Below are 17964 nucleotides of genomic sequence, written 5' to 3'. Positions count from 1 at the left end.
TTCTTCTGATATGGAGGAAATGGCCAGGTTCACGGCGGTTGTTGTACTTTTGTACGGCTCAAAGTACAAAACAGAAAGGTCTGCGTGGAACAAGTGAATCCATTGATTGAAAGCCTATCCAAGAAGGGGTCCAGAAGGGCCAGATCTGCAGCTCGCGAACCTTAGAGCTTGGTGGACCCTGGCCGGGATACCGAGTACTGAGTGAGGGTTCAGCAGCATACTAATGCATGTACCTCGTAGGGAGAAGATCCAATAGAACTGCCGAAGAAAAAGGCCGAGGTTGAAAGAGGAGCACATATTAATTATCCGACAAGAAGTGAAAAGCAGGAGAACACAAGGTGGAAAATGAGCAGAGCCGCAACCACGTCGATTCTAAAGCGGCGTCTTTGGCGGGAGCCTCGCGAGCCTTTATTGGCCCGCCAAGAAATCTGGTTGTCCCTCGCGACGAGGCTGTAAACAAGCCTCTGGACTCGATCCTCTAAGTATTAGCAGGACGACAAGTTCCCGGCATACCTAGTATGAGCGGCATCATCCGAAGCCACCTGAGAAGAGCAGACGACGGTCTGAACTCATACCGGTAGACGTCCAAGAAGACCTAATCTTTCAAGTTGGGGCCAGCCAAGAATCTTCCTCGTGCCGACACCACGGTACCAACCAACTGCACGAACACTCCTGTTTCTCGGATCACGAATTGATCCCTGCAGAGCAATGGTCCTCCTAACATCGTCGACCGTCTCGGTCATTATCTCTAGCGGCGTTGTCTGCATGTTCACATTCCTGTTATTTCTCTCGGGATACGTGCTACAACAGCAATCCGTGCGGTCCATACAAGAAGCCATTCGGCGACCGCCTGAACGAAAGCCTGTGCCTACGCTGCCTCCTCAATTTCAACATGAAGACAATGACACCGTCCCAAAAGTGTTGGAACAGCCCCAAGATGGCTCGCAGTCTGTTATGGTCATTGAGGGTATTCAGGGGGCCGGAAGGGAGGGAGATATGCTGGACTCGGTACAAGTGCCAGTAATCGTCGAGGGTCAGAATGGAGCGCCCTTGGATGCTTCTCCAGAACTGTCGGGATCACCTTCGAGAGATCAAATGCCACTCCAACGACTCGCATATATGTTCGCTCTTCTCGAGCCCCATCACCTGTGCTCGGCTCTCCTTTTTGCAAAACACCAGCGGTCATCCTCACGGCTGTCCAAAGAACCGTCTATCGTACTGCTCTATCCATCCACGTGGGAGACGGACTTCTCCCCTCTCTACACGTCAACACTGAGTTTTATGCGCGAAATCCAGGAATTGCACAATCTCATTTACCACCCAGTGCGAATATACGATGCATGGGACGTCAGGTCTCAATTACTTGGGGAGCTGCAGTGGGGTCGATGGGATTATGATCAAGCACTGTTCTTGCGATCGCCGGGAATGGTTATCGATAGCCAGATGCTGGACGCCGCATTGGCGTCTCCTGATACGAGGAAGACATGGGCGCCGTTGAATCCATCTTCGGGAGATGACCCAGACCTCCTGCTTATCACCCCAAGAGGTCTTCAGAGTCCGAGGAGGGAACCCAGGAAGTTGGTGTCTTCGGCGTCCGCTAACATCCCCGATGCTGGTGACGATGGCGTGCAGATACGAGAATTGGGGCAGGGACCAGCTTATGTGCTGCTTGATAACCAAGCTTTGAGTGACGAAGAAAACGATGTGTGGTTTGACGAAATAAAGCGGAAGTTCGGACAAGAGACAAGCAATGTTTGTGGAGGTAGCGGGCTCTTGGAAGACAACTTGAAACTGGCGCTGCAGAGGACTCTGAGATAGTAAGCGTACAGGATCATTTAAACGATGCGTTCAAGGAAATAGAAATGCCGTTCACCATTGTTCAACATAATTCGTTGATACCCTCACTTAGTCCGCCACTGGATGCCAACTCGTAACATGGAGCTGGTCTGTGTAATGGCCGCTACCTCTCGCTCTCAGTCTTAACGAAGCAGATCCTCACAATAATCCAGCCTTGGGAGAGCCACGCCGCATAATGCCATGCTATCACGGCAAGTAAGATTGTCCCGTACTCGATCCAGTTCAACCCGAATGCTCCACCACGAAAACTGAACTCCGTCGCAGCTTGAGCGTCACATTGAGCGAGCTTGCTCTGATACAGAGACCACGCACCCTCTTTGCATCTCTCACGCACAATGTTCTTCTTGGAGCGGGTGTATCGTAGGTAAGGCAAAAGTAGGGCGCAGAATGCTACGACGGAGAGGAGCTGGACGATCCAGTGGATCATGTTCGGCGTAAGCCATTGTCTGGGCGAGAAGGAAGGGATTGGTGGTTTCCCGTTGGATTGATTAAGTGAACGTTGTGCGACCTAGAGAAGCATCAGCTCTGAGCAAGACAAGTTCGTGTCTCGTGTGGCATGACAACCTCTGCCGCTTCTTCATCTGTGTCCTCCTGCGAAGCTCGTCGTCCATGTTGTAGGCCATGCAATACCTGACAGTCCTCTGCCTCGGTATCGGTATCCATGACGGAGATGGTGGTGCGCACGAAGTCGTCTTGAGACGTCAAGGTGATAACAATGGGCATCGAGAGTCTGGTGTGTCACTGACGCTAAGAAATAGGTGCACAATAGTCGGTAAGATGATGAAGCCGCAGTGCTGAAGAAGGCCACGTCAGGTGAAGCACCTTCTCTGTCGTCGCTGAGCATCCGGCGCAGCCTGCCTTCACTTGCACCTTGCACCTTGGCCATCACCTTACCTACCTAGTCCCCTCATCATCTTACAACATGGTCGACACTTCAATTCCGACCTCGAGGTCTTCTCCATACCTGCAGCTACATCGTTCACGTCACAACTCTGCTATTCGAATTTCAGCATAGCAGCCCGCCGCAGATGACGACTGCCGCATGTCAAGGCAAGCCATATACACCTCACAAATATCCAGAATCTGCGGTGGTATTGACCTCTCGGGGTTCGGGCAGTACGCAAGTACGCCCACGACTTCAATAATCTCAGGTTTCTTGTTTGCACTGTCACTTACCACACGAGCCTTGAGGAAGATACCAAAGAGACGGTTCGTTCCGATCGCAGTCGTATTCGTTGGTGCTGGTTTCCAAATACCTTTACGGCCGAGCACTCAGCGGACCTGGGGCGCAGGCCGCAAGCGGTCGAATGGTATTTCAAATAGCATCTAAGAGGCGACCCATTGCCCCAATTCGCTTGGTTTCGCGGAATGTGAAGCTTCCCAAGCCCAAACCTGTACAAGAGAGGGATGGTTGACAAGAAGGGCTGACTAACATTACAATCACAATCACAGCTCTGCAGCGAGCACGGTGGCTGGACGCTGTGTTTTGATGAGTAAGTAGAGGTGAGTCTCGCTTTTCCAGCGGCCCTTTGCACTTGAGTTTGACCGACAGGGGATGATGACAGTTTCACAAACCACAAGCCGAGAAAACCCTGAAGCTCTTCCGCAATAGGCTTTGTCTTGCTGAAAAGCAACGGCCGTGGCGGCGCCGTGTCCACTTTCAGCATGACGTTTAGACCTCTCGACCGCTGTCGCGTTCTTGAACCACGCGGACTGGGCCAGAAGTCAGCCGAATGAACTGGTAATGCAAGCCACCACCATGAACAAAGATTGATACGAAGGTCTGATACCTGGTATACGAGGGCTCAGGGAAAAGTATATCATGAGGGTTTCCCTGCGTTTCAATCCGAGCTTTTCTTCATCAGCACTGCGTCTTCAGTATTGCAATAACTTCACAAACAGGTCGAATACCTCTACAGTACATCACCACAACAACTTCTTACCTGCGCCTTCACAATGACTACCTCCAAATCCGCTTCCTCCTTGATTCCCGCTGACCCCGCGAAGGTCATGGTCATTCGAGACGTCACTCCTAATATCACAACGCTCAGTGTACCTTTCCTGCGCTTCGGACACATCAAGCTCGGCGGTCGCGGGACACTGGTCAAGCTACAAACGGGCAATGTAGCTGTCTTTTCTCCCGTCGCGCTCACACCGGATGTTAAGGCCAAAGTCACGTCGATGGGTCCAATCAAATACATCGTTGCGCCAGACATTGAGCATCACATATTTATTTCCACATGGGCCAAAGAATACCCCGAAGCAGAAGTGATTGGTATGGAAGGGCTGCCAGAGAAGAGAGAGGGTGATCCAGCTACAAAGGGAACAAAATTCGTGCACGTTTTCTCTGCAAAGAACAAGCTCGACATGCACATCACCCCCGAATTCGATGCCGAGTTCTCATACGAATACTTCCACTCGCACACCAACAAAGAGTTGGTCTTCCTTCACAAACCCAGCAGAACCATGATCGAGGCCGATCTGCTCTTCAACCTCCCTGCCACCGAGCAATACTCCAAGACCGGAACTCACCCAAACTCGGGAATCTTGACCAAGCTCTTTGCAGGCATCATGAACACCAAGGGTGAGATGACCTGGCAAAAACGCTTTCTCTGGTACGCAGCTGGTGGCAAGGATAGGAAGGGTTTTGCCGAGTCGGCCAAGAGAATCAAGTCGTGGGACTATGATAGGGTCATTCCTTGTCACGGCGATGTCATCGAGACGGGCGGAAAGGCGATTGTCGACAGGGCGACTGCCTGGTTTACGGAGGGCAAGCATTGAGCTGCCAAGGGTGTAGTGTAGCAGTGGAAATAAGACGTGGGCTTTTTGATACACTTGCTTTTGCAGCTTAGAGATACCATTGATTATAGCTTGTGTGCACACTCTGATTCAATCATGACTGGCGTTCAATAACCTATCTATCTTCGACGCTACACGTACGTGCTGGATATCTGTGTCCGATCCCAAGGGGCATGTAGAGAGAAAATAAACTTGACGAGCCACAGCACCACTTTTGGATGAAGGGACGAACAACAGGAGGTCTTTGTATACCTTTCGATGTTGACAAGATGAAGAAATCCATGTGGTGGCTGAGTACGATGTAACGATTGATACCTAGCTAGGTAGCTAGGCACCTACCTCTTGCAGGTGGTCAGCGCACACCCCGTGCCATAATACTCCATGCTAACTGCTCCACACCATACACATCACCATTCCTGTGCTTCGCCTATACGGAGTACCATACGCAGTACTATGCCATACCCTTGTCGGCTCAATTCAGTAGTACAGCGACTTCTGCCACCAGCGACAGCGGTCATTGTCATTGGGATCCGCAATCACAGTCAAGCCCGTGACGTTCATGTCCAGGATCTTGCCGGCCGCGGCCGTCGACGTCCCCTGGTACACGGGCATCGTGGTCCCCACAGCGTCGCCCTTGCGGTTCGGTTTGCCCGTAAGCGCGAACCGTGTCAGGGCGCGCTGCATGAGGAGGGCGATGGTGGCGTTGACGTTTGGAGAGGCCGTCGCGGGGTTGTAGTACGTGTACGCGACATCTTGGCCGTGGTAGGCGGGCGGGACGCTGAAGCGGTAGCCGTAGTCTTCTGCCTGGACGGAATTCAATTTGCGGTTGGCGGCCGTTTGGAGGAAGAACGTGTTGCACGTGAAGGCGCTTTCCTGCAGCGTGAGCTCTGCGCGCTCAAAGAACGAGGTGTACGGATAGCTCCCGTTGAAGATGGGCGGGTAGAGTGTCTGGGCCACGTAGTCCGAAACCGAGGGCTGGATGCCCGGGAACGTGGCCGTGATGCTGGACAGGAAGATGGAGTTGTTGGTGCTGTCCGGGTTGGTAAAGTACAATGTCTCGTGCGCGTTGAAGCCCGTCATGATTTGGACAGATGTATCGTAGTTTCCCTGCGCTAGTAGATTGCCGGGCAGGCTAGGCACAAAGTCGCCGTCGACCGCAGGCGCGAATGTGAACGTTCCGTATGGGGATGACGCGACGAGTTCCACGTTGGCGGCGGAGAGAGCGGCGAAGGGGAGTCCGCGAGCTTCTTGAATTGTCGACACGTTGAGCAGTCCCAGATACTTCTGCAGCAGATTGTCCTGCTCCCAGTGGCTGGGGAATGGTTCAAAGCCGGGGGACTGCAAGATCGCCCTCTGGAAAGGTGCTGGTCCCTTCAAGCCCGCATACGCGGTGATCTGGTGCATGATGGATCCGGCTCCAGCGGACTGTCCAAATACGGTGACTTGTTTCGGATCACCTCCAAAGAGATGGATGTACTGCTGCACCCACTCGAGCGCCATGCGCTGATCAAGCAGGCCAGCGTTGGCCGTACCATTCGATTGAACGTTGGGCCCTGATAGGAAACCAAAAGCACCCCCCTGTATGTCTGCGTCAGATATACTTGAGAGTCAGAGGTTACAAGGAAGAAATGACATACCCTATAATTGAAGGTAACGTAGATAACACCTTTGCCACTGGGGTCTTCTTCCCGGCTTCTCTGGATAAGCCCAACGGGATTCCCATCCTGATACATCTTGCTGAATGTAAATCCACCTCCGTACACCCAGACCATCACCGGCGCTCCTGTGGTATGTTTTGTGCTGGCATTTGCAAAGATCTGTTTCGGGACTATGACATCCAGGAAGAGACAATCCTCTTGTTCTGTGGGCTCAGGTTTGGGAATGAGGCTGGCATCGCAGGCATCGGTGGAATTGATGGAGCCGCTGAGCAAAGCCAGGCCACAGAGATACCAAACCGGGTACGATTGAGGACAGATACCTCCGGAGCTGCCATCCTGCAATGTTCGGTTCGTCAAAGGAGGCTGGGGGGCTGTGAAGCGAAGACTGCCGGTCGGAGGCCGAGCATATCGGATGTTGGAGAAGTTATAGAAGTCAAAGGTCTCCTATAAAGGCATCAGTCGTCTCATCTTGTGGACGCGCGAGTGGTCTTTGCCTACGTTGTATCCTATTGCTTGATGGAGTCCATACCCAAGATCGACAACAGGTAACTTGGCACCCTGCACAAGGCCATTGAAGGCAAGAATGGGGGCCAAAAGCACTGGGAGGAGCATATTCTTGGTGAGGGAGACGGAGTTTAAGTCGCCAGTGTGTCTGTGTCTCTCTTGACCTGGCAAAGATAGCCACTGGACTTTTATATGCCCGCATCGTTAGAATTGCCTTCTATTAGTAACAAGCAGAGGTTCTGCTTTTGAGACGGACAACGGAGCCAATATCGACGTTTAATTTCGAGAGACACATCCGCCGTTAGATCAGTTAGCGTGCTGCAGAGCACGGCTATGCTGCTTCCATTCGCTCGTCGTTTAGCAACAACGGCTATAGAACGGTGAATAGGAGGAAGCCAGTCCGTGATTGGTTAGCTTTGCGGAAAAACCAATCAAGAACCGCTGGTGGAGTATTGGTGGCTATATTCACTCAATGTCAAGCCCCTGCTTCGCATGAGTGCGACTAGGATAATAGGTAATTGGTCTGCAGGGAGCTTTCGGCATCGGTTATCCGACGGGAGCTCTGATCTGTCAATGCAGAGTTGAATTTAGTCCGTTTCTTGGCCATTAGCGTTGCTTCAACACGCCTTCGGCCTGGCAGTCACCATACGCCCACAGCTCGCTGTGTGAGAAAGGAATTGTGTCCCTCTCGTGGCACAAGATCTGGCACATTGAAAGCGCCAACCCAATGCCTAGATTGGCCCCAATTCGTCTCAGATGATTCGAGATCCAAATTCTCCGTTCAGGGCTAGTCGTAGGTAACATGCCGGCCATGAAGAGGGGCCAGAGAAGGAGCTCGCCGCCTGGAATTGAGTCTGTGCCTATTCCATTCTGATGATCATTGGAGCTGTAGAGTGGAATCTCTGGACTGGGTCTTAGATGATATTCGACGCTCAGACAAATTTCAGTGTTCATTCGGTGCAATAGGTTGATCGTGGTGTGCAGTTGCTTGCTGTGGATCCCCGTGGTGGTGGGAAGGGAAACGGCCGTAGACAGCAGCATTTCGTGAATCAGTATCCGAGCACCACGGTAGTTGTTCCAGATAGAGGCACAGAATAAATCAGGATAGATGTCAAAAGGCATTCCTTCGAAATGGCTGTGCATGGAACAATCATCAGAGCAGCAGGCAGGATGAGGGGTAGGCCTCCAGCGGATGGGCAGCTGGTCCTCCCAGCGCTGAAGCATGCTGTCGATTGGCAAAAGCATAGATGAGATGTCACTAATTTCTGGTGTCTTGGATGCTTTGATCAATGCCCGGACAGATGCAAGCGTTTCGACAATTTCCACGAGACGGTTAGCGAGATGAACGAACTCGCAATCCTCGCCAACCTCGGCGCATTCTACCCATGTTGACCACTTTTTCAAGGAAAAGGGCACAGGTCGTTGGAGCTGGTAAGCTGAGAGGATCTATCACAAGTTTTTGTCAGCAATATTCTCCTGCAGGCACCAAGAACGCAAGCTGAAGTAAGATGGCGCATACTATGAGACGTCGCATCTGCAGGAACATTTGAATGCTAGATCTGTCTTGGAACTGACTAGGACCACGCAAGTCGATCAGAGCAGCTGCGCCAAGCATGTGCTGACTCCATGCTTTCATAGCTTCTCGACCTTTCAGGGCAATAGTCTGTCGCTCCTACGTTACGTGCCATCTTGATTCGCCCAGGCTCGGAAGACTCACCTCGTAGATGGCTAGCAGCATGATGCTAGCAAGAACAGCGTCCGACTTTGCTTCTACTGGATCCCCAAGCGCATGTCTACATTTTAAAATGCCCAGCCCGCATAAACGGTAGCTTTCCACTGTCCAACGGGGCACATTCCCCACGTTGGCATAGCTGGCGAGCGCTGCAGCGCGCACAATGGTAACGAGAGGGCCGTCTGGATGACCCTGTGCGTACAGGGACGGCAGATAGTCGAAGGATCCAGGTTGGAATTTCGCGGAGGATGCAAGGGGTTGGTGTACATACTGAGAGAAGAAGAACGATACTGCTCGCGTCATGACGTCCATCTCCAGCCTGCGTGGTAACACGTCTGGATACAAGTATTTCGAATTGGAGGAACGATGTCCGGAGCTTCCATTTGATGTAGACATGGAGGAGGGTTTCGGCCGATATGCTTGGTATTTGCGGGTGATGCCTTTGGTTTGATCGCGAAATAAGAGGTCAACGCGGGGCCGATAGCCAGGGCAAGGCCAGTCAGCCTTGACGCATTGAATGCATGCCGGACTGTCTTGATTACACTTGTAAAGAGTGTTATATACGTATTCCAGAATTTGCGGTTGGTGGGATCAATACTTCTTACCTTGATCTTTCTCTTCTGGCAGTTGGCACATCCTCTGCTGGGGAAACCATGATTCACCATTGCCTGGGCTTTCGCGTGTTTAGGAGGATTGATCAATCGTGCTTAATATACACCCAACGGTAGCTTTTGGAGCGTCTTCATGTCCGAGTTGGCGGAAAAGGCGATCTTCTTCCTCCAGGGACAATGGGATGAAGCAAGTGCGGGCCTTCAATTCGAGGACCCAACAACCGGTAGGGTGAAGGCATGAGGGCCCAGAAGGACTCGGTATATACCGAGTACCTCGTACTCCCTACCCGACGAGAATACGGAGGACGGAGAATTCGTTAGTCATGGCTCTTGTATGGGGGCTAGTGGGTGGAACTCTAGGGGTGGATAAGTTGAATATGGCGCCTAATTACTAGCCTGCAGGTGATTTACGTCCGTAAGCATCTTTTCGTGGGGGAGAGAGTCTCCTGAGTTCAACGGTGCCATGTTTGACAGTACCGCTGGAAAGTCTGTCCCATCGACAACACACAGGTAGATGAAGAAATTATCGCATGTCGATGCTTTGGCTATATGGAATATGTACCGAGTACCTCGTACCTTAGGTACGTAGGTACGTAGGGAGCTACGAGAAGGTTGCCGAGACGCGTCTCCTGCGTTTCAGGCGCGACCTGGCGAGATTCTCCTCACCGCTCAAGTGCCACTGACATCGCTGTCGACAAGGACTTGGGACTGTCTCCTACCGACCGCAAGTATCACTCTCCTCTATTCTGTTTCATTCCTCTCACTAGCACTGATCCTAGCGTTCGCTCTCGCATCTTTTTCGCTGCTCAGCTTGATCATTCTTTGCCAACTTCGGCATCCACGATTACCACAAACATGAATGCGTCTCCATCACCCAAAGAACGGTTTGACAAGGCATCCCAGCATGCAGCTCTGCTCCGGGCTCTGCTCTCTCATCCATCTATGAACCTCACCCCCGACGGCCTCCCCGACCGTGCCAAAACCCCCGCGACACTCTTCAACGTGGCCGATTTCGAATTGAGAACCTACAAGGACTACCTCCTCCCTATACTTCCTCCCGACGCCGACAAGGTATCACAAGCTCTGGCTATTCAGCGGGTGGAAGATGTGAAAGAGAATCCACAGTTGATGAGCGACGACATGTACCCACGCATGTCGGTTGGCGGCTTCAAGGGCAAATGGGTGGATACGATGGGGCGTACGATGATACTCAAGGACATCATTCTCAACACGAGCAGGCAGGTGATGTTTGGCGGGGTGTTTGACTTTGGGGACGAAGTTAAGGAGAAGGCGAGGGCCTTGACTTGAACAAGCAGCAGAGGGAGCGGGAGGATGACGATAAGGAGCACGGCATGCACGAATCGAGATGGACGTTGTGCGAGGTTGTTCTACTTAGGGACCTCAAAGAGCTCATCGAGAGAGCGAGAGACGAAGACTGAAAAGAGAGACATGGAGGGCAGCTGTAGGCGCAATTCGAGGCTGAGAATCTGGAATGCCAGCCTCGCGGCTACGTCATGGGGGTCTCGTGACCTCCCTTGCGCCTTGATGGACTTGATTTCCGGGCGGTGGCTTCTCGCTTACCAGTTTCTGCCTCAAAACAAGACTTCAAGATTCCCAGCAGCGTGTATATCCTCTCCTTGATAACCTCCCCGTGGGGTTCGCGGATTGGTGAGGCTCAAGCATTCTGCCCGGTTTTGGAAGCATGTTTTCCTATCCAAATCGTCCTCTATGACGTCGTGCCATGTCTCTACCACGCGTTTCCCTGTCACGCGCCCCCTTGCCTATCGAACCCCATGTCCAAACCAGGGTATTGGTAGGACAACACACCGTCTGGTGTGTCACAAAATCAAGGCAGGCTGTGGCATGGCTGTCCTGCGCAAGGGTTGCCAGGATACCAAAGTGAGGACAGAGCAGTGATGTTGGTGGCCGGCAGGGCAAACGGGCACTTTTTGTGTGGCCTTGTCAACACCCTAGTTTCACCGAATTCTCTTCACTTTTAAGGCACTGCTTCACCCTCCTCGCCAGTCACTGGCATTTGAACTTCTCCTCACCGACCTTTTCCCTCTCAGACTGGCAAAAAGAGCTCTTCGTCTCCAAACACCTCTTTTCTCTCCTTCCGAAACCTTCTTACCAATTAACCAATCGTCAAAATGCCTGTCCTCTCCAGAATCGTATCTATGGGCCTGCGTGTCTGCGAGCTCGCTTTCGCGGGGGTAAGTCTAACTCTGACCGATCTGACGAGCGTTTCTTAACCGTGTGGAGGTTGTTGCGGGCATTGTCGGCTCCTACCTAAATCAATACCGCCACGGCAACGGTTGGCCCCTGGCCCGCTTCATCTATATCGAGATTGTGGCTGGAATCTCTCTTCTCCTCGGTCTACTTTGGCTGCTGCCGTTCGCAGGCGGCTTCTTTCACTGTACGTTCCAAAGTGCGCAATATGGTGGACAAGGGGGACACTTTGGTAACCGATTACTCTTCTTGAACAGGGCCTATGGATATCATCCTCGCTTTTGCCTGGTTTGCCTCGTTTGGGCTCCTGGTCGAATGGGCCAACGGCACTGATTGTGATGGAGACACCTTTGACTGGAATCAAATCAGCTTTCATGGGTTCTGCGGACGCTATCGATCTGCCGAGGCGTTCTCTTTCTTGTCTGCGATTTTGTGGATCCTGAGTGCCCTGGTGGGTATCTGGTTCATTCATCGCGAGAGACGCAAGGGTGTCGCGGCCGCTCCAGCCGCTGAAGGAGCGTAAGTCTGACCTCCAGCCCTCATGGGAGTCATTATGGGCTGACCAAAGCTGCCAGATATGCACGCCGCCGCCCCTGGTACCGGCGCAGTCGCGTCTAGATGGAGAAAGTGGTGGGTCATCAGGACATGATACATGATCTGCCGACCAACATTCGGATCTTGGATTCATGCGCAATCAGCTGGCGAGAACGGCGTATTCTATTGTCCTTTATGATTCAGAGATACCCCCTATGCAGATTGCCCATGCTTGGTATGGGGATGAAGTGCTATCGAATAGTTGGCGCGGATGATGGGCGAATTGGCAATTGAACGGACAGCAGGTAATCTAATATCTGATGCTTGATGGTCTCCAACACATGCTCTCTGTTTTTTGTTGACTCCTACGGAGACCGTGGCTGAAGGACAGCCATGAGTCCAGCGAGCCACCTACCATCCATGCTCGCCAGCACATTTTGAGTCGGATTCGCGCAACGTTGCAGCCCCATTCTACGTCCTGGCCGCAATGACGCGCGATCACCACGGTGTTCTCATTCTCTAACCAAGGCCGACGTAGCTTTTCGAGCATCAAAGACTGACAAGGTCGGTTCAATAACCCCATGGATAACGCTCCCAATCCCGCCGAGCAGGCCAATGCTGATCTCCGCCCTTGGCGTCCACCAAGCACCTTGGCAAGGCATTCCCGCTGTCACATTGTTGACTGACTCCATCTCCTTTCCTTCACCTAACCACTCCCCGCCCATGCTGAGGTGCTGCGCCTTCTCTGGAAGCTCTCTCTATCCACACTCCACTCACATTGTGCTCTGTATACGACGACTGACGGGCCACGAGTTCAAGGCAGAGCTTGCATCCGTCTGGGACACCAACCACAAGTAAGGTTATTGAGACTCATTTCTGGGCAATGCCCAATGACATGTGCCAATCATTTCTTGCTCTTGGTGCAGTGGAGGTTTCTCGGCTGCCAAGGGCTTCGCCTGCAGGCAAAGCGGGCGCCCACAATGCTTGCCCCAGAGAACCTGGCCTCGAGAAGCGCAATGCCGGCTACTGAATAGGTGGATTGGGCTCCGTACTTACTGAGGCCGTTGATGCAGACTTTTGCGATGTTTGAGACGATGTCACCGCAACATGGATTCTGTCCCATGGCCTTGATCGGCGCGCGGGGTTCTCGCAGCTGAACAGATAATCGATGTATATGAAAAAGATGGAATCCAGTGGTCCCTCTTCTGAATTCCTCTGTCACCACATATCTGGGAGATACTCTCGCAGTCCCGGTCTTCTAGGACACCAACATGTCGGAACCCAAGAACATCGACGGCTTCGCTCACAGGCCCAGCGCAGACCACCATGAAAAGTCTCCAGGTCCGGAGCGCCGGCGCTCGTCCATAGCTGATCTCAACAGAAACAAGAACTTGGATGCAAAGTACGCCGCGCGCCTGGTCATCGGATATATTTTGGACTAAGCTTTGACAGAATCTCAAATCCGCTTGCTGATATCCCTCAAGAAGAGTTGTTAGCCGACGTAAGCAACTTCCACCGTTCTAGATCAGTCACAACTGACCCTGTGGCCGACAGGTTGGAGAATTCGCAAACCGTGCCGGTTTGGCTTCCGAAATCGAGCTGATGAAGAAGGGCGCCCTGGTGGCCCAGAACCCCGCGCAATTCGAGAGCTTTACATTCCTCACCGACGACGAGAACGATGCTCTTCGCACGGAGGTTTCCCGCAAGTGGAAACACCCTTGGAAGCTCTACATGACCGTCATCGTCTGCTCCATCGGTGCCGCAGTCCAGGGTTGGGATCAGACCGGGACCAACGGCGCCAACCTGTCGTTCCCGGAAGCCTTCGGCCTCAACACACCAGAAGGACAGCCGGGCTACGAGAGAGACTTCTGGATCATCGGCCTTGTCAATTCGGCGCCCTACATTGGCAGCGCGTTTCTGGGCTGCTGGCTGTCTGATCCCTGCAACTACTACCTGGGCCGTCGAGGGACCATCTTCACCTCCGCAGTCTTTTTGATTGCAACGCCGATTGGAGGAGCGTGTTGCCAAAATTGGGAACAGTTACTGGCCACACGTATTCTCATGGGCATTGGTATGGGTTTGAAGGGCGCCACTACACCGGTCTTTGCTGCTGAGAACTCTCCCGCTGCGATTCGAGGGTAAGTCGCCTCGACCATCTCCAGAGACTAGGCCCTGGAAGTGTTGCTATCAGGATAGCCAACGCTAGCATAGCTCATTTGGCTAACATTTGTCCGCAGCGCTCTTGTTATGACGTGGCAGTTCTGGACGGCCTTTGGGATATTCCTGGGCACTGCGTTCAACCTGGCCGTCTGGGATGCCGGCGACATCGGCTGGCGACTCCAGCTCGGGTCAGCCTTTATCCCTGCCATTCCGCTTGCTGCGATGGTCTTTTTCTGCCCGTAAGTATTACAGCTTGCAAACCCTCTTGCAGTCTCCTTTGACCCTTTCTCGGCCCCTATCATCGCCCTACCCTTCCCAGAACTTGTTCCACGACAACCGAATCTAACGCGTCGCTCGAAAAACAGAGAGAGCCCAAGATGGTGCATCAAGCACGGCAAACCAGGCCAAGCATACCAATCCCTCCTCAAGCTCCGAAACCACCCCCTCCTCGCCGCCAGGGACCTGTACTACATCAGCACGCAGATCCAGATCGAGCACGACATGGTCGGCGACGACTCCACGTACCTCTCGCGGTTCACGCAGCTGTTCACCATGCCGCGCGTGCGTCGCGCCACGCTGGCCTCGTTCACGGTGATGATCGCGCAACAAATGTGCGGCATCAACATCATGGCTTTCTACTCGTCGACCATCTTCCGCGAGGGTGGCGCATCCGACTTTGAGGCCCTGTTGGGCTCCTTCGGCTTCGGGGCCGTGAATTTCCTGTTCGCGATTCCGGCGTTTTTGACCATCGACACCTTCGGGCGACGGGCCTTGTTGCTGTTCACGTTCCCCAATATGGCATGGACGTTGCTGGCAGCGGGGTTTGCGTTCTACATCCCGCGCTCCAGCAGCGCGCACTTGGGCGTCATTGCGCTGTTCGTGTATTTGTTTGCCGCGTTCTACTCGCCCGGCGAGGGTCCCGTGCCGTTCACGTACTCGGCCGAAGTGTTCCCCCTGTCACACCGCGAGGTGGGCATGGGCTGGGCCGTGGCGACGTGCCTGTTCTGGGCGGCCGTGCTGGGGCTGACGTTTCCCAAGATTCTCGAAGCGTTCGCCCCCACGGGCGCGTTTGGGTTCTTTGCGGGTCTGAACATGGTGGCTCTGGTCATGATCTTCTTCTGGGTTCCCGAGACCAAGCAGCGCACCCTTGAAGAACTCGACTACATCTTCGCCGTACCCACTCGCCGCTTCGTGTCCTACCAGACGCGTACCTGGCTGCCCTGGTTCATCAGGCGCTACGTGCTTTGGCACAAATCGGCAGAGTTGAAGCCGCTGTATACCTTTGAGCGCGGCATCGTGGGGGATATCCGCGATATGCGGGAGCACGGGGAGCACAGGGAGGAGGCAGAGAGAACGAAGGCGAGTGTCGAGCGAGAGGCGGAAGAGGTCAAGGCGGTGTGAGTCGTCCTGACAAAGCAGAACGGGCGGGGGTTCAAATAAGGGGTCGGTCAGGCGACTGTGGCACATGCCAATTGAACGGGTCTCGTGTTGACGAAGCAGACGTGCACGGACGGGATGCATAGGAAGAATTGTGTCATGGATTCCGCGGAGATAGGCATATATATGAGCAGTTAACAATGGAACGAATCTCTGTCTCTCTCTCTCTTTCTCCCACGTCGACACCCATCAACACCCCGCCCACCTCGTATCTGCTCCCCACGCGACGCATCGCATTCGGGCATTCTCATTCACCACCTTCCTTCACAGTGCCGTAGACGCTCGCCTCACCTCTGGCCATGTAGTCGAACGACTCCTCACTTGTCGTGGTCGCGGGGGGACTTGGCGTCTCGTCGCCGTCGCCGACCTTTCTGTTACCACCCACAGCCACATCCACCCCGAGATCTCTGGCCTCCTTGTCATTGATTGTTTCGTGGTCCCCCTTTGGTGTCACTGCCGCCGACGACGACGACGCAATTTGCCTTCCTTCCCACAAGACCCCATCTCCAAATCCCCAGCCGAGACCCTTCTTGGTCCGGCGGACTTCTTCCTCCCTCAACATCGCGCCACCAGTCTTCAAAGGGAGATTCCGCTGGTGCCATTCCCCCAAGAACATGCCCTCGGGATCACTTTCGTCCCTGATTTTCATAAACTCGCGCACGTCCCCGCCATAGACCTCGCTGATGTACTCAGCCGACGTGTTGTCCGAGAAATTCTTGGCCCAATGCGGCTTCCCGCCCAGCTCGCGCATGAGGTATTCAAAGGCCTCGTAGTACCTGGCGTGGCAAGGGGGATCGCGGCCGTAGGGCCGGTAGAGCGTGGCGTTCAGATAGAGCGTGGGTCCATCGGGGACGGTCGGGTCGAGGTACGGTCTCACGCCGGAGCGATTGGGCGTGACCTGACCGGTATGCGTGACGCGGACTTCGACGGGGCAGTGCACCCAGATCCCCTTGCTGGAGACGGGGATTCGCGCGGCGGCTTCGTCATGATTGATCCACGCAGATAGCCGAGTGATAGCCTCGGGACCCTTGTCCAGTGGCAGCGCCCATTCGTTCACAAATTGAGAGTAGAGGCAGTCCATGAGCAAGCCCTCGCGGGCAGGCTGCACCGCGGACATGATGAAGCTGCCCGGTTTGAAGCCGTACTGCATGCCGAAGACGAACCACTCGATCCACGGCAGAATACGTGGGAAGGTGTTGGACAACCAGAGCAGATTGTGATATACATAGTAGCCGAACAGACCCCCGTAGAAAGTGGTGTTTGGTGGGCGAGCCGGGGAATCGGTTCGTGAACCGCGCCAAATCACGGCGCGTTTGAGGTAAGGAAGCCACCAAACCCGAGTAAATTCGTCCTTCTTCCAGAGGTCGGTGTTCCAGGAGTCTAGAACGGAGGTCAAGGTGTGGAGGGATTGGGACCAGGAGATTTTGAAATCTGGGACAGCTTGTATGGTGATCTCGACAATGATGCCCAGAGCTCCCAGCGAGAGAAGGCCGGCTCGGAAGAGTTCGGGATTTTTGGTCGCGGAGCATGTGACTAGTTGCGAATTGGAGAGAAGGATTGTCATGGAGGTTATAGACTCAGATATCAAGCCGTGCTTGAGACTTGACCCGTGCGTCCCAGTTGAGATGACCCCCGCGACCGACTGGACGTCGATAGATCCCAGGTTGGGCAAAGTATAGCCATCCTTGGCGAGTTCCGCGTTCAGATCGTGAAGGGATATGCCAGCCTGGATGCGGTATAGGCCCGGAGTTCCATCGACTCCCTTCTCCAAGACGTGATTGATGTTGTCGAGGTTAATCAGCCAAGCCGAGGTACATGTGAGATCGGATGGCGAGTGCCCGAAGCCCGTCACGCAGATGCGCTTTCGACATCGCCGCGCGAGGGTAACCACTTTCTGTAACTCCGGGATTGTAGCTGGCTGAAAGTACAACTCCGGGCGCGAGAAGAATGTCTGCGCCCAGGTATGATGCAGATACCGGGCCTTGGGGTTGAACGGGATGGAGTCATCGAGCCGAGACAGCTCGCGCTGTAGTTTCGGGTCCAAGTTAAGGGTGGCGGTGGGGCCCTCGGAGAGGACGGAGGTATTAGGTTTCGTTTGAGGAAGGTTCGAAGCCGCCCAATCCATGGCTGTCGGCTCAAGGCGACACGAAGACTTCTGGGAAGTCAGTGACAAGGTCCTTGGACACGCATTGGAGGTGGTTTGATGCGACGGGCAGAAGGAAAGAAATGATGCCAATGCCAAGCAACCGTGGCAACCTCGGGACCGGGTTGGAGAGGAGTCTAGACCCGAATGACGAATGTCATTACCTAAGCACGCTCCGATTGGCCGACGATTGACGACAACTGCTGAAACGCCAAGACCGTGATCCGCGGAGTCCATATCCCCAGAAGTTCGTGTATCAAGCACATATTCCTCCAAGCGAACATTGTCCGATCCTCTTTC

The 17964-nt window shown here is 53.8% G+C and overlaps 9 protein-coding genes across 9 annotated transcripts; 5 read left to right on the top strand and 4 right to left on the bottom strand.

The window, feature by feature from the left end:
* Positions 1 to 708: 708 nt before the first annotated feature.
* Z520_11374 (uncharacterized protein) lies at positions 709 to 1818 on the top strand (the record flags this gene model as incomplete). The annotated part of the gene is made up of 1 exon (XM_016781863.1): positions 709 to 1818. One exon carries the CDS (start codon positions 709 to 711, stop codon positions 1816 to 1818), a length of 1110 nt encoding a protein of 369 aa, XP_016627021.1.
* A 142-nt stretch (positions 1819 to 1960) lies between these two features.
* On the bottom strand, positions 1961 to 2580 carry Z520_11373 (uncharacterized protein; the record flags this gene model as incomplete). The annotated part of the gene is made up of 2 exons (XM_016781862.1): positions 1961 to 2365; positions 2419 to 2580. The coding sequence occupies 2 exons, from the start codon at positions 2578 to 2580 to the stop codon at positions 1961 to 1963; spliced, it is 567 nt and encodes a 188-aa protein (XP_016627020.1).
* A 1233-nt stretch (positions 2581 to 3813) lies between these two features.
* On the top strand, positions 3814 to 4638 carry Z520_11372 (uncharacterized protein; the record flags this gene model as incomplete). Its single annotated transcript, XM_016781861.1, has 1 exon — positions 3814 to 4638. The coding sequence occupies one exon, from the start codon at positions 3814 to 3816 to the stop codon at positions 4636 to 4638; it is 825 nt and encodes a 274-aa protein (XP_016627019.1).
* A 495-nt stretch (positions 4639 to 5133) lies between these two features.
* Z520_11371 (uncharacterized protein) lies at positions 5134 to 6926 on the bottom strand (the record flags this gene model as incomplete). Its single annotated transcript, XM_016781860.1, has 3 exons — positions 5134 to 6234; positions 6294 to 6758; positions 6813 to 6926. 3 exons carry the CDS (start codon positions 6924 to 6926, stop codon positions 5134 to 5136), a joined length of 1680 nt encoding a protein of 559 aa, XP_016627018.1.
* A 498-nt stretch (positions 6927 to 7424) lies between these two features.
* Positions 7425 to 9205, bottom strand: Z520_11370 (uncharacterized protein; the record flags this gene model as incomplete). The annotated part of the gene is made up of 6 exons (XM_016781859.1): positions 7425 to 8264; positions 8338 to 8481; positions 8536 to 8591; positions 8664 to 8840; positions 8894 to 9093; positions 9156 to 9205. 6 exons carry the CDS (start codon positions 9203 to 9205, stop codon positions 7425 to 7427), a joined length of 1467 nt encoding a protein of 488 aa, XP_016627017.1.
* An 811-nt stretch (positions 9206 to 10016) lies between these two features.
* Positions 10017 to 10469, top strand: Z520_11369 (uncharacterized protein; the record flags this gene model as incomplete). The annotated part of the gene is made up of 1 exon (XM_016781858.1): positions 10017 to 10469. The coding sequence occupies one exon, from the start codon at positions 10017 to 10019 to the stop codon at positions 10467 to 10469; it is 453 nt and encodes a 150-aa protein (XP_016627016.1).
* Positions 10470 to 11311: 842 nt separating this feature from the next.
* On the top strand, positions 11312 to 11913 carry Z520_11368 (uncharacterized protein; the record flags this gene model as incomplete). Its single annotated transcript, XM_016781857.1, has 3 exons — positions 11312 to 11374; positions 11424 to 11577; positions 11648 to 11913. 3 exons carry the CDS (start codon positions 11312 to 11314, stop codon positions 11911 to 11913), a joined length of 483 nt encoding a protein of 160 aa, XP_016627015.1.
* Positions 11914 to 13195: 1282 nt separating this feature from the next.
* Positions 13196 to 15485, top strand: Z520_11367 (uncharacterized protein; the record flags this gene model as incomplete). Its single annotated transcript, XM_016781856.1, has 5 exons — positions 13196 to 13326; positions 13377 to 13425; positions 13479 to 14062; positions 14162 to 14323; positions 14450 to 15485. The coding sequence occupies 5 exons, from the start codon at positions 13196 to 13198 to the stop codon at positions 15483 to 15485; spliced, it is 1962 nt and encodes a 653-aa protein (XP_016627014.1).
* A 283-nt stretch (positions 15486 to 15768) lies between these two features.
* Z520_11366 (uncharacterized protein) lies at positions 15769 to 17646 on the bottom strand (the record flags this gene model as incomplete). Its single annotated transcript, XM_016781855.1, has 1 exon — positions 15769 to 17646. One exon carries the CDS (start codon positions 17644 to 17646, stop codon positions 15769 to 15771), a length of 1878 nt encoding a protein of 625 aa, XP_016627013.1.
* Positions 17647 to 17964: the final 318 nt, after the last annotated feature.

This window comes from Fonsecaea multimorphosa (assembly GCF_000836435.1).
Source record: "Fonsecaea multimorphosa CBS 102226 unplaced genomic scaffold supercont1.38, whole genome shotgun sequence".
NCBI classification, from domain to species: domain Eukaryota; kingdom Fungi; phylum Ascomycota; class Eurotiomycetes; order Chaetothyriales; family Herpotrichiellaceae; genus Fonsecaea; species Fonsecaea multimorphosa.
Note: the sequence above shows the minus strand (reverse complement) of the source record. Positions and strands in the feature narration are given on the sequence as shown.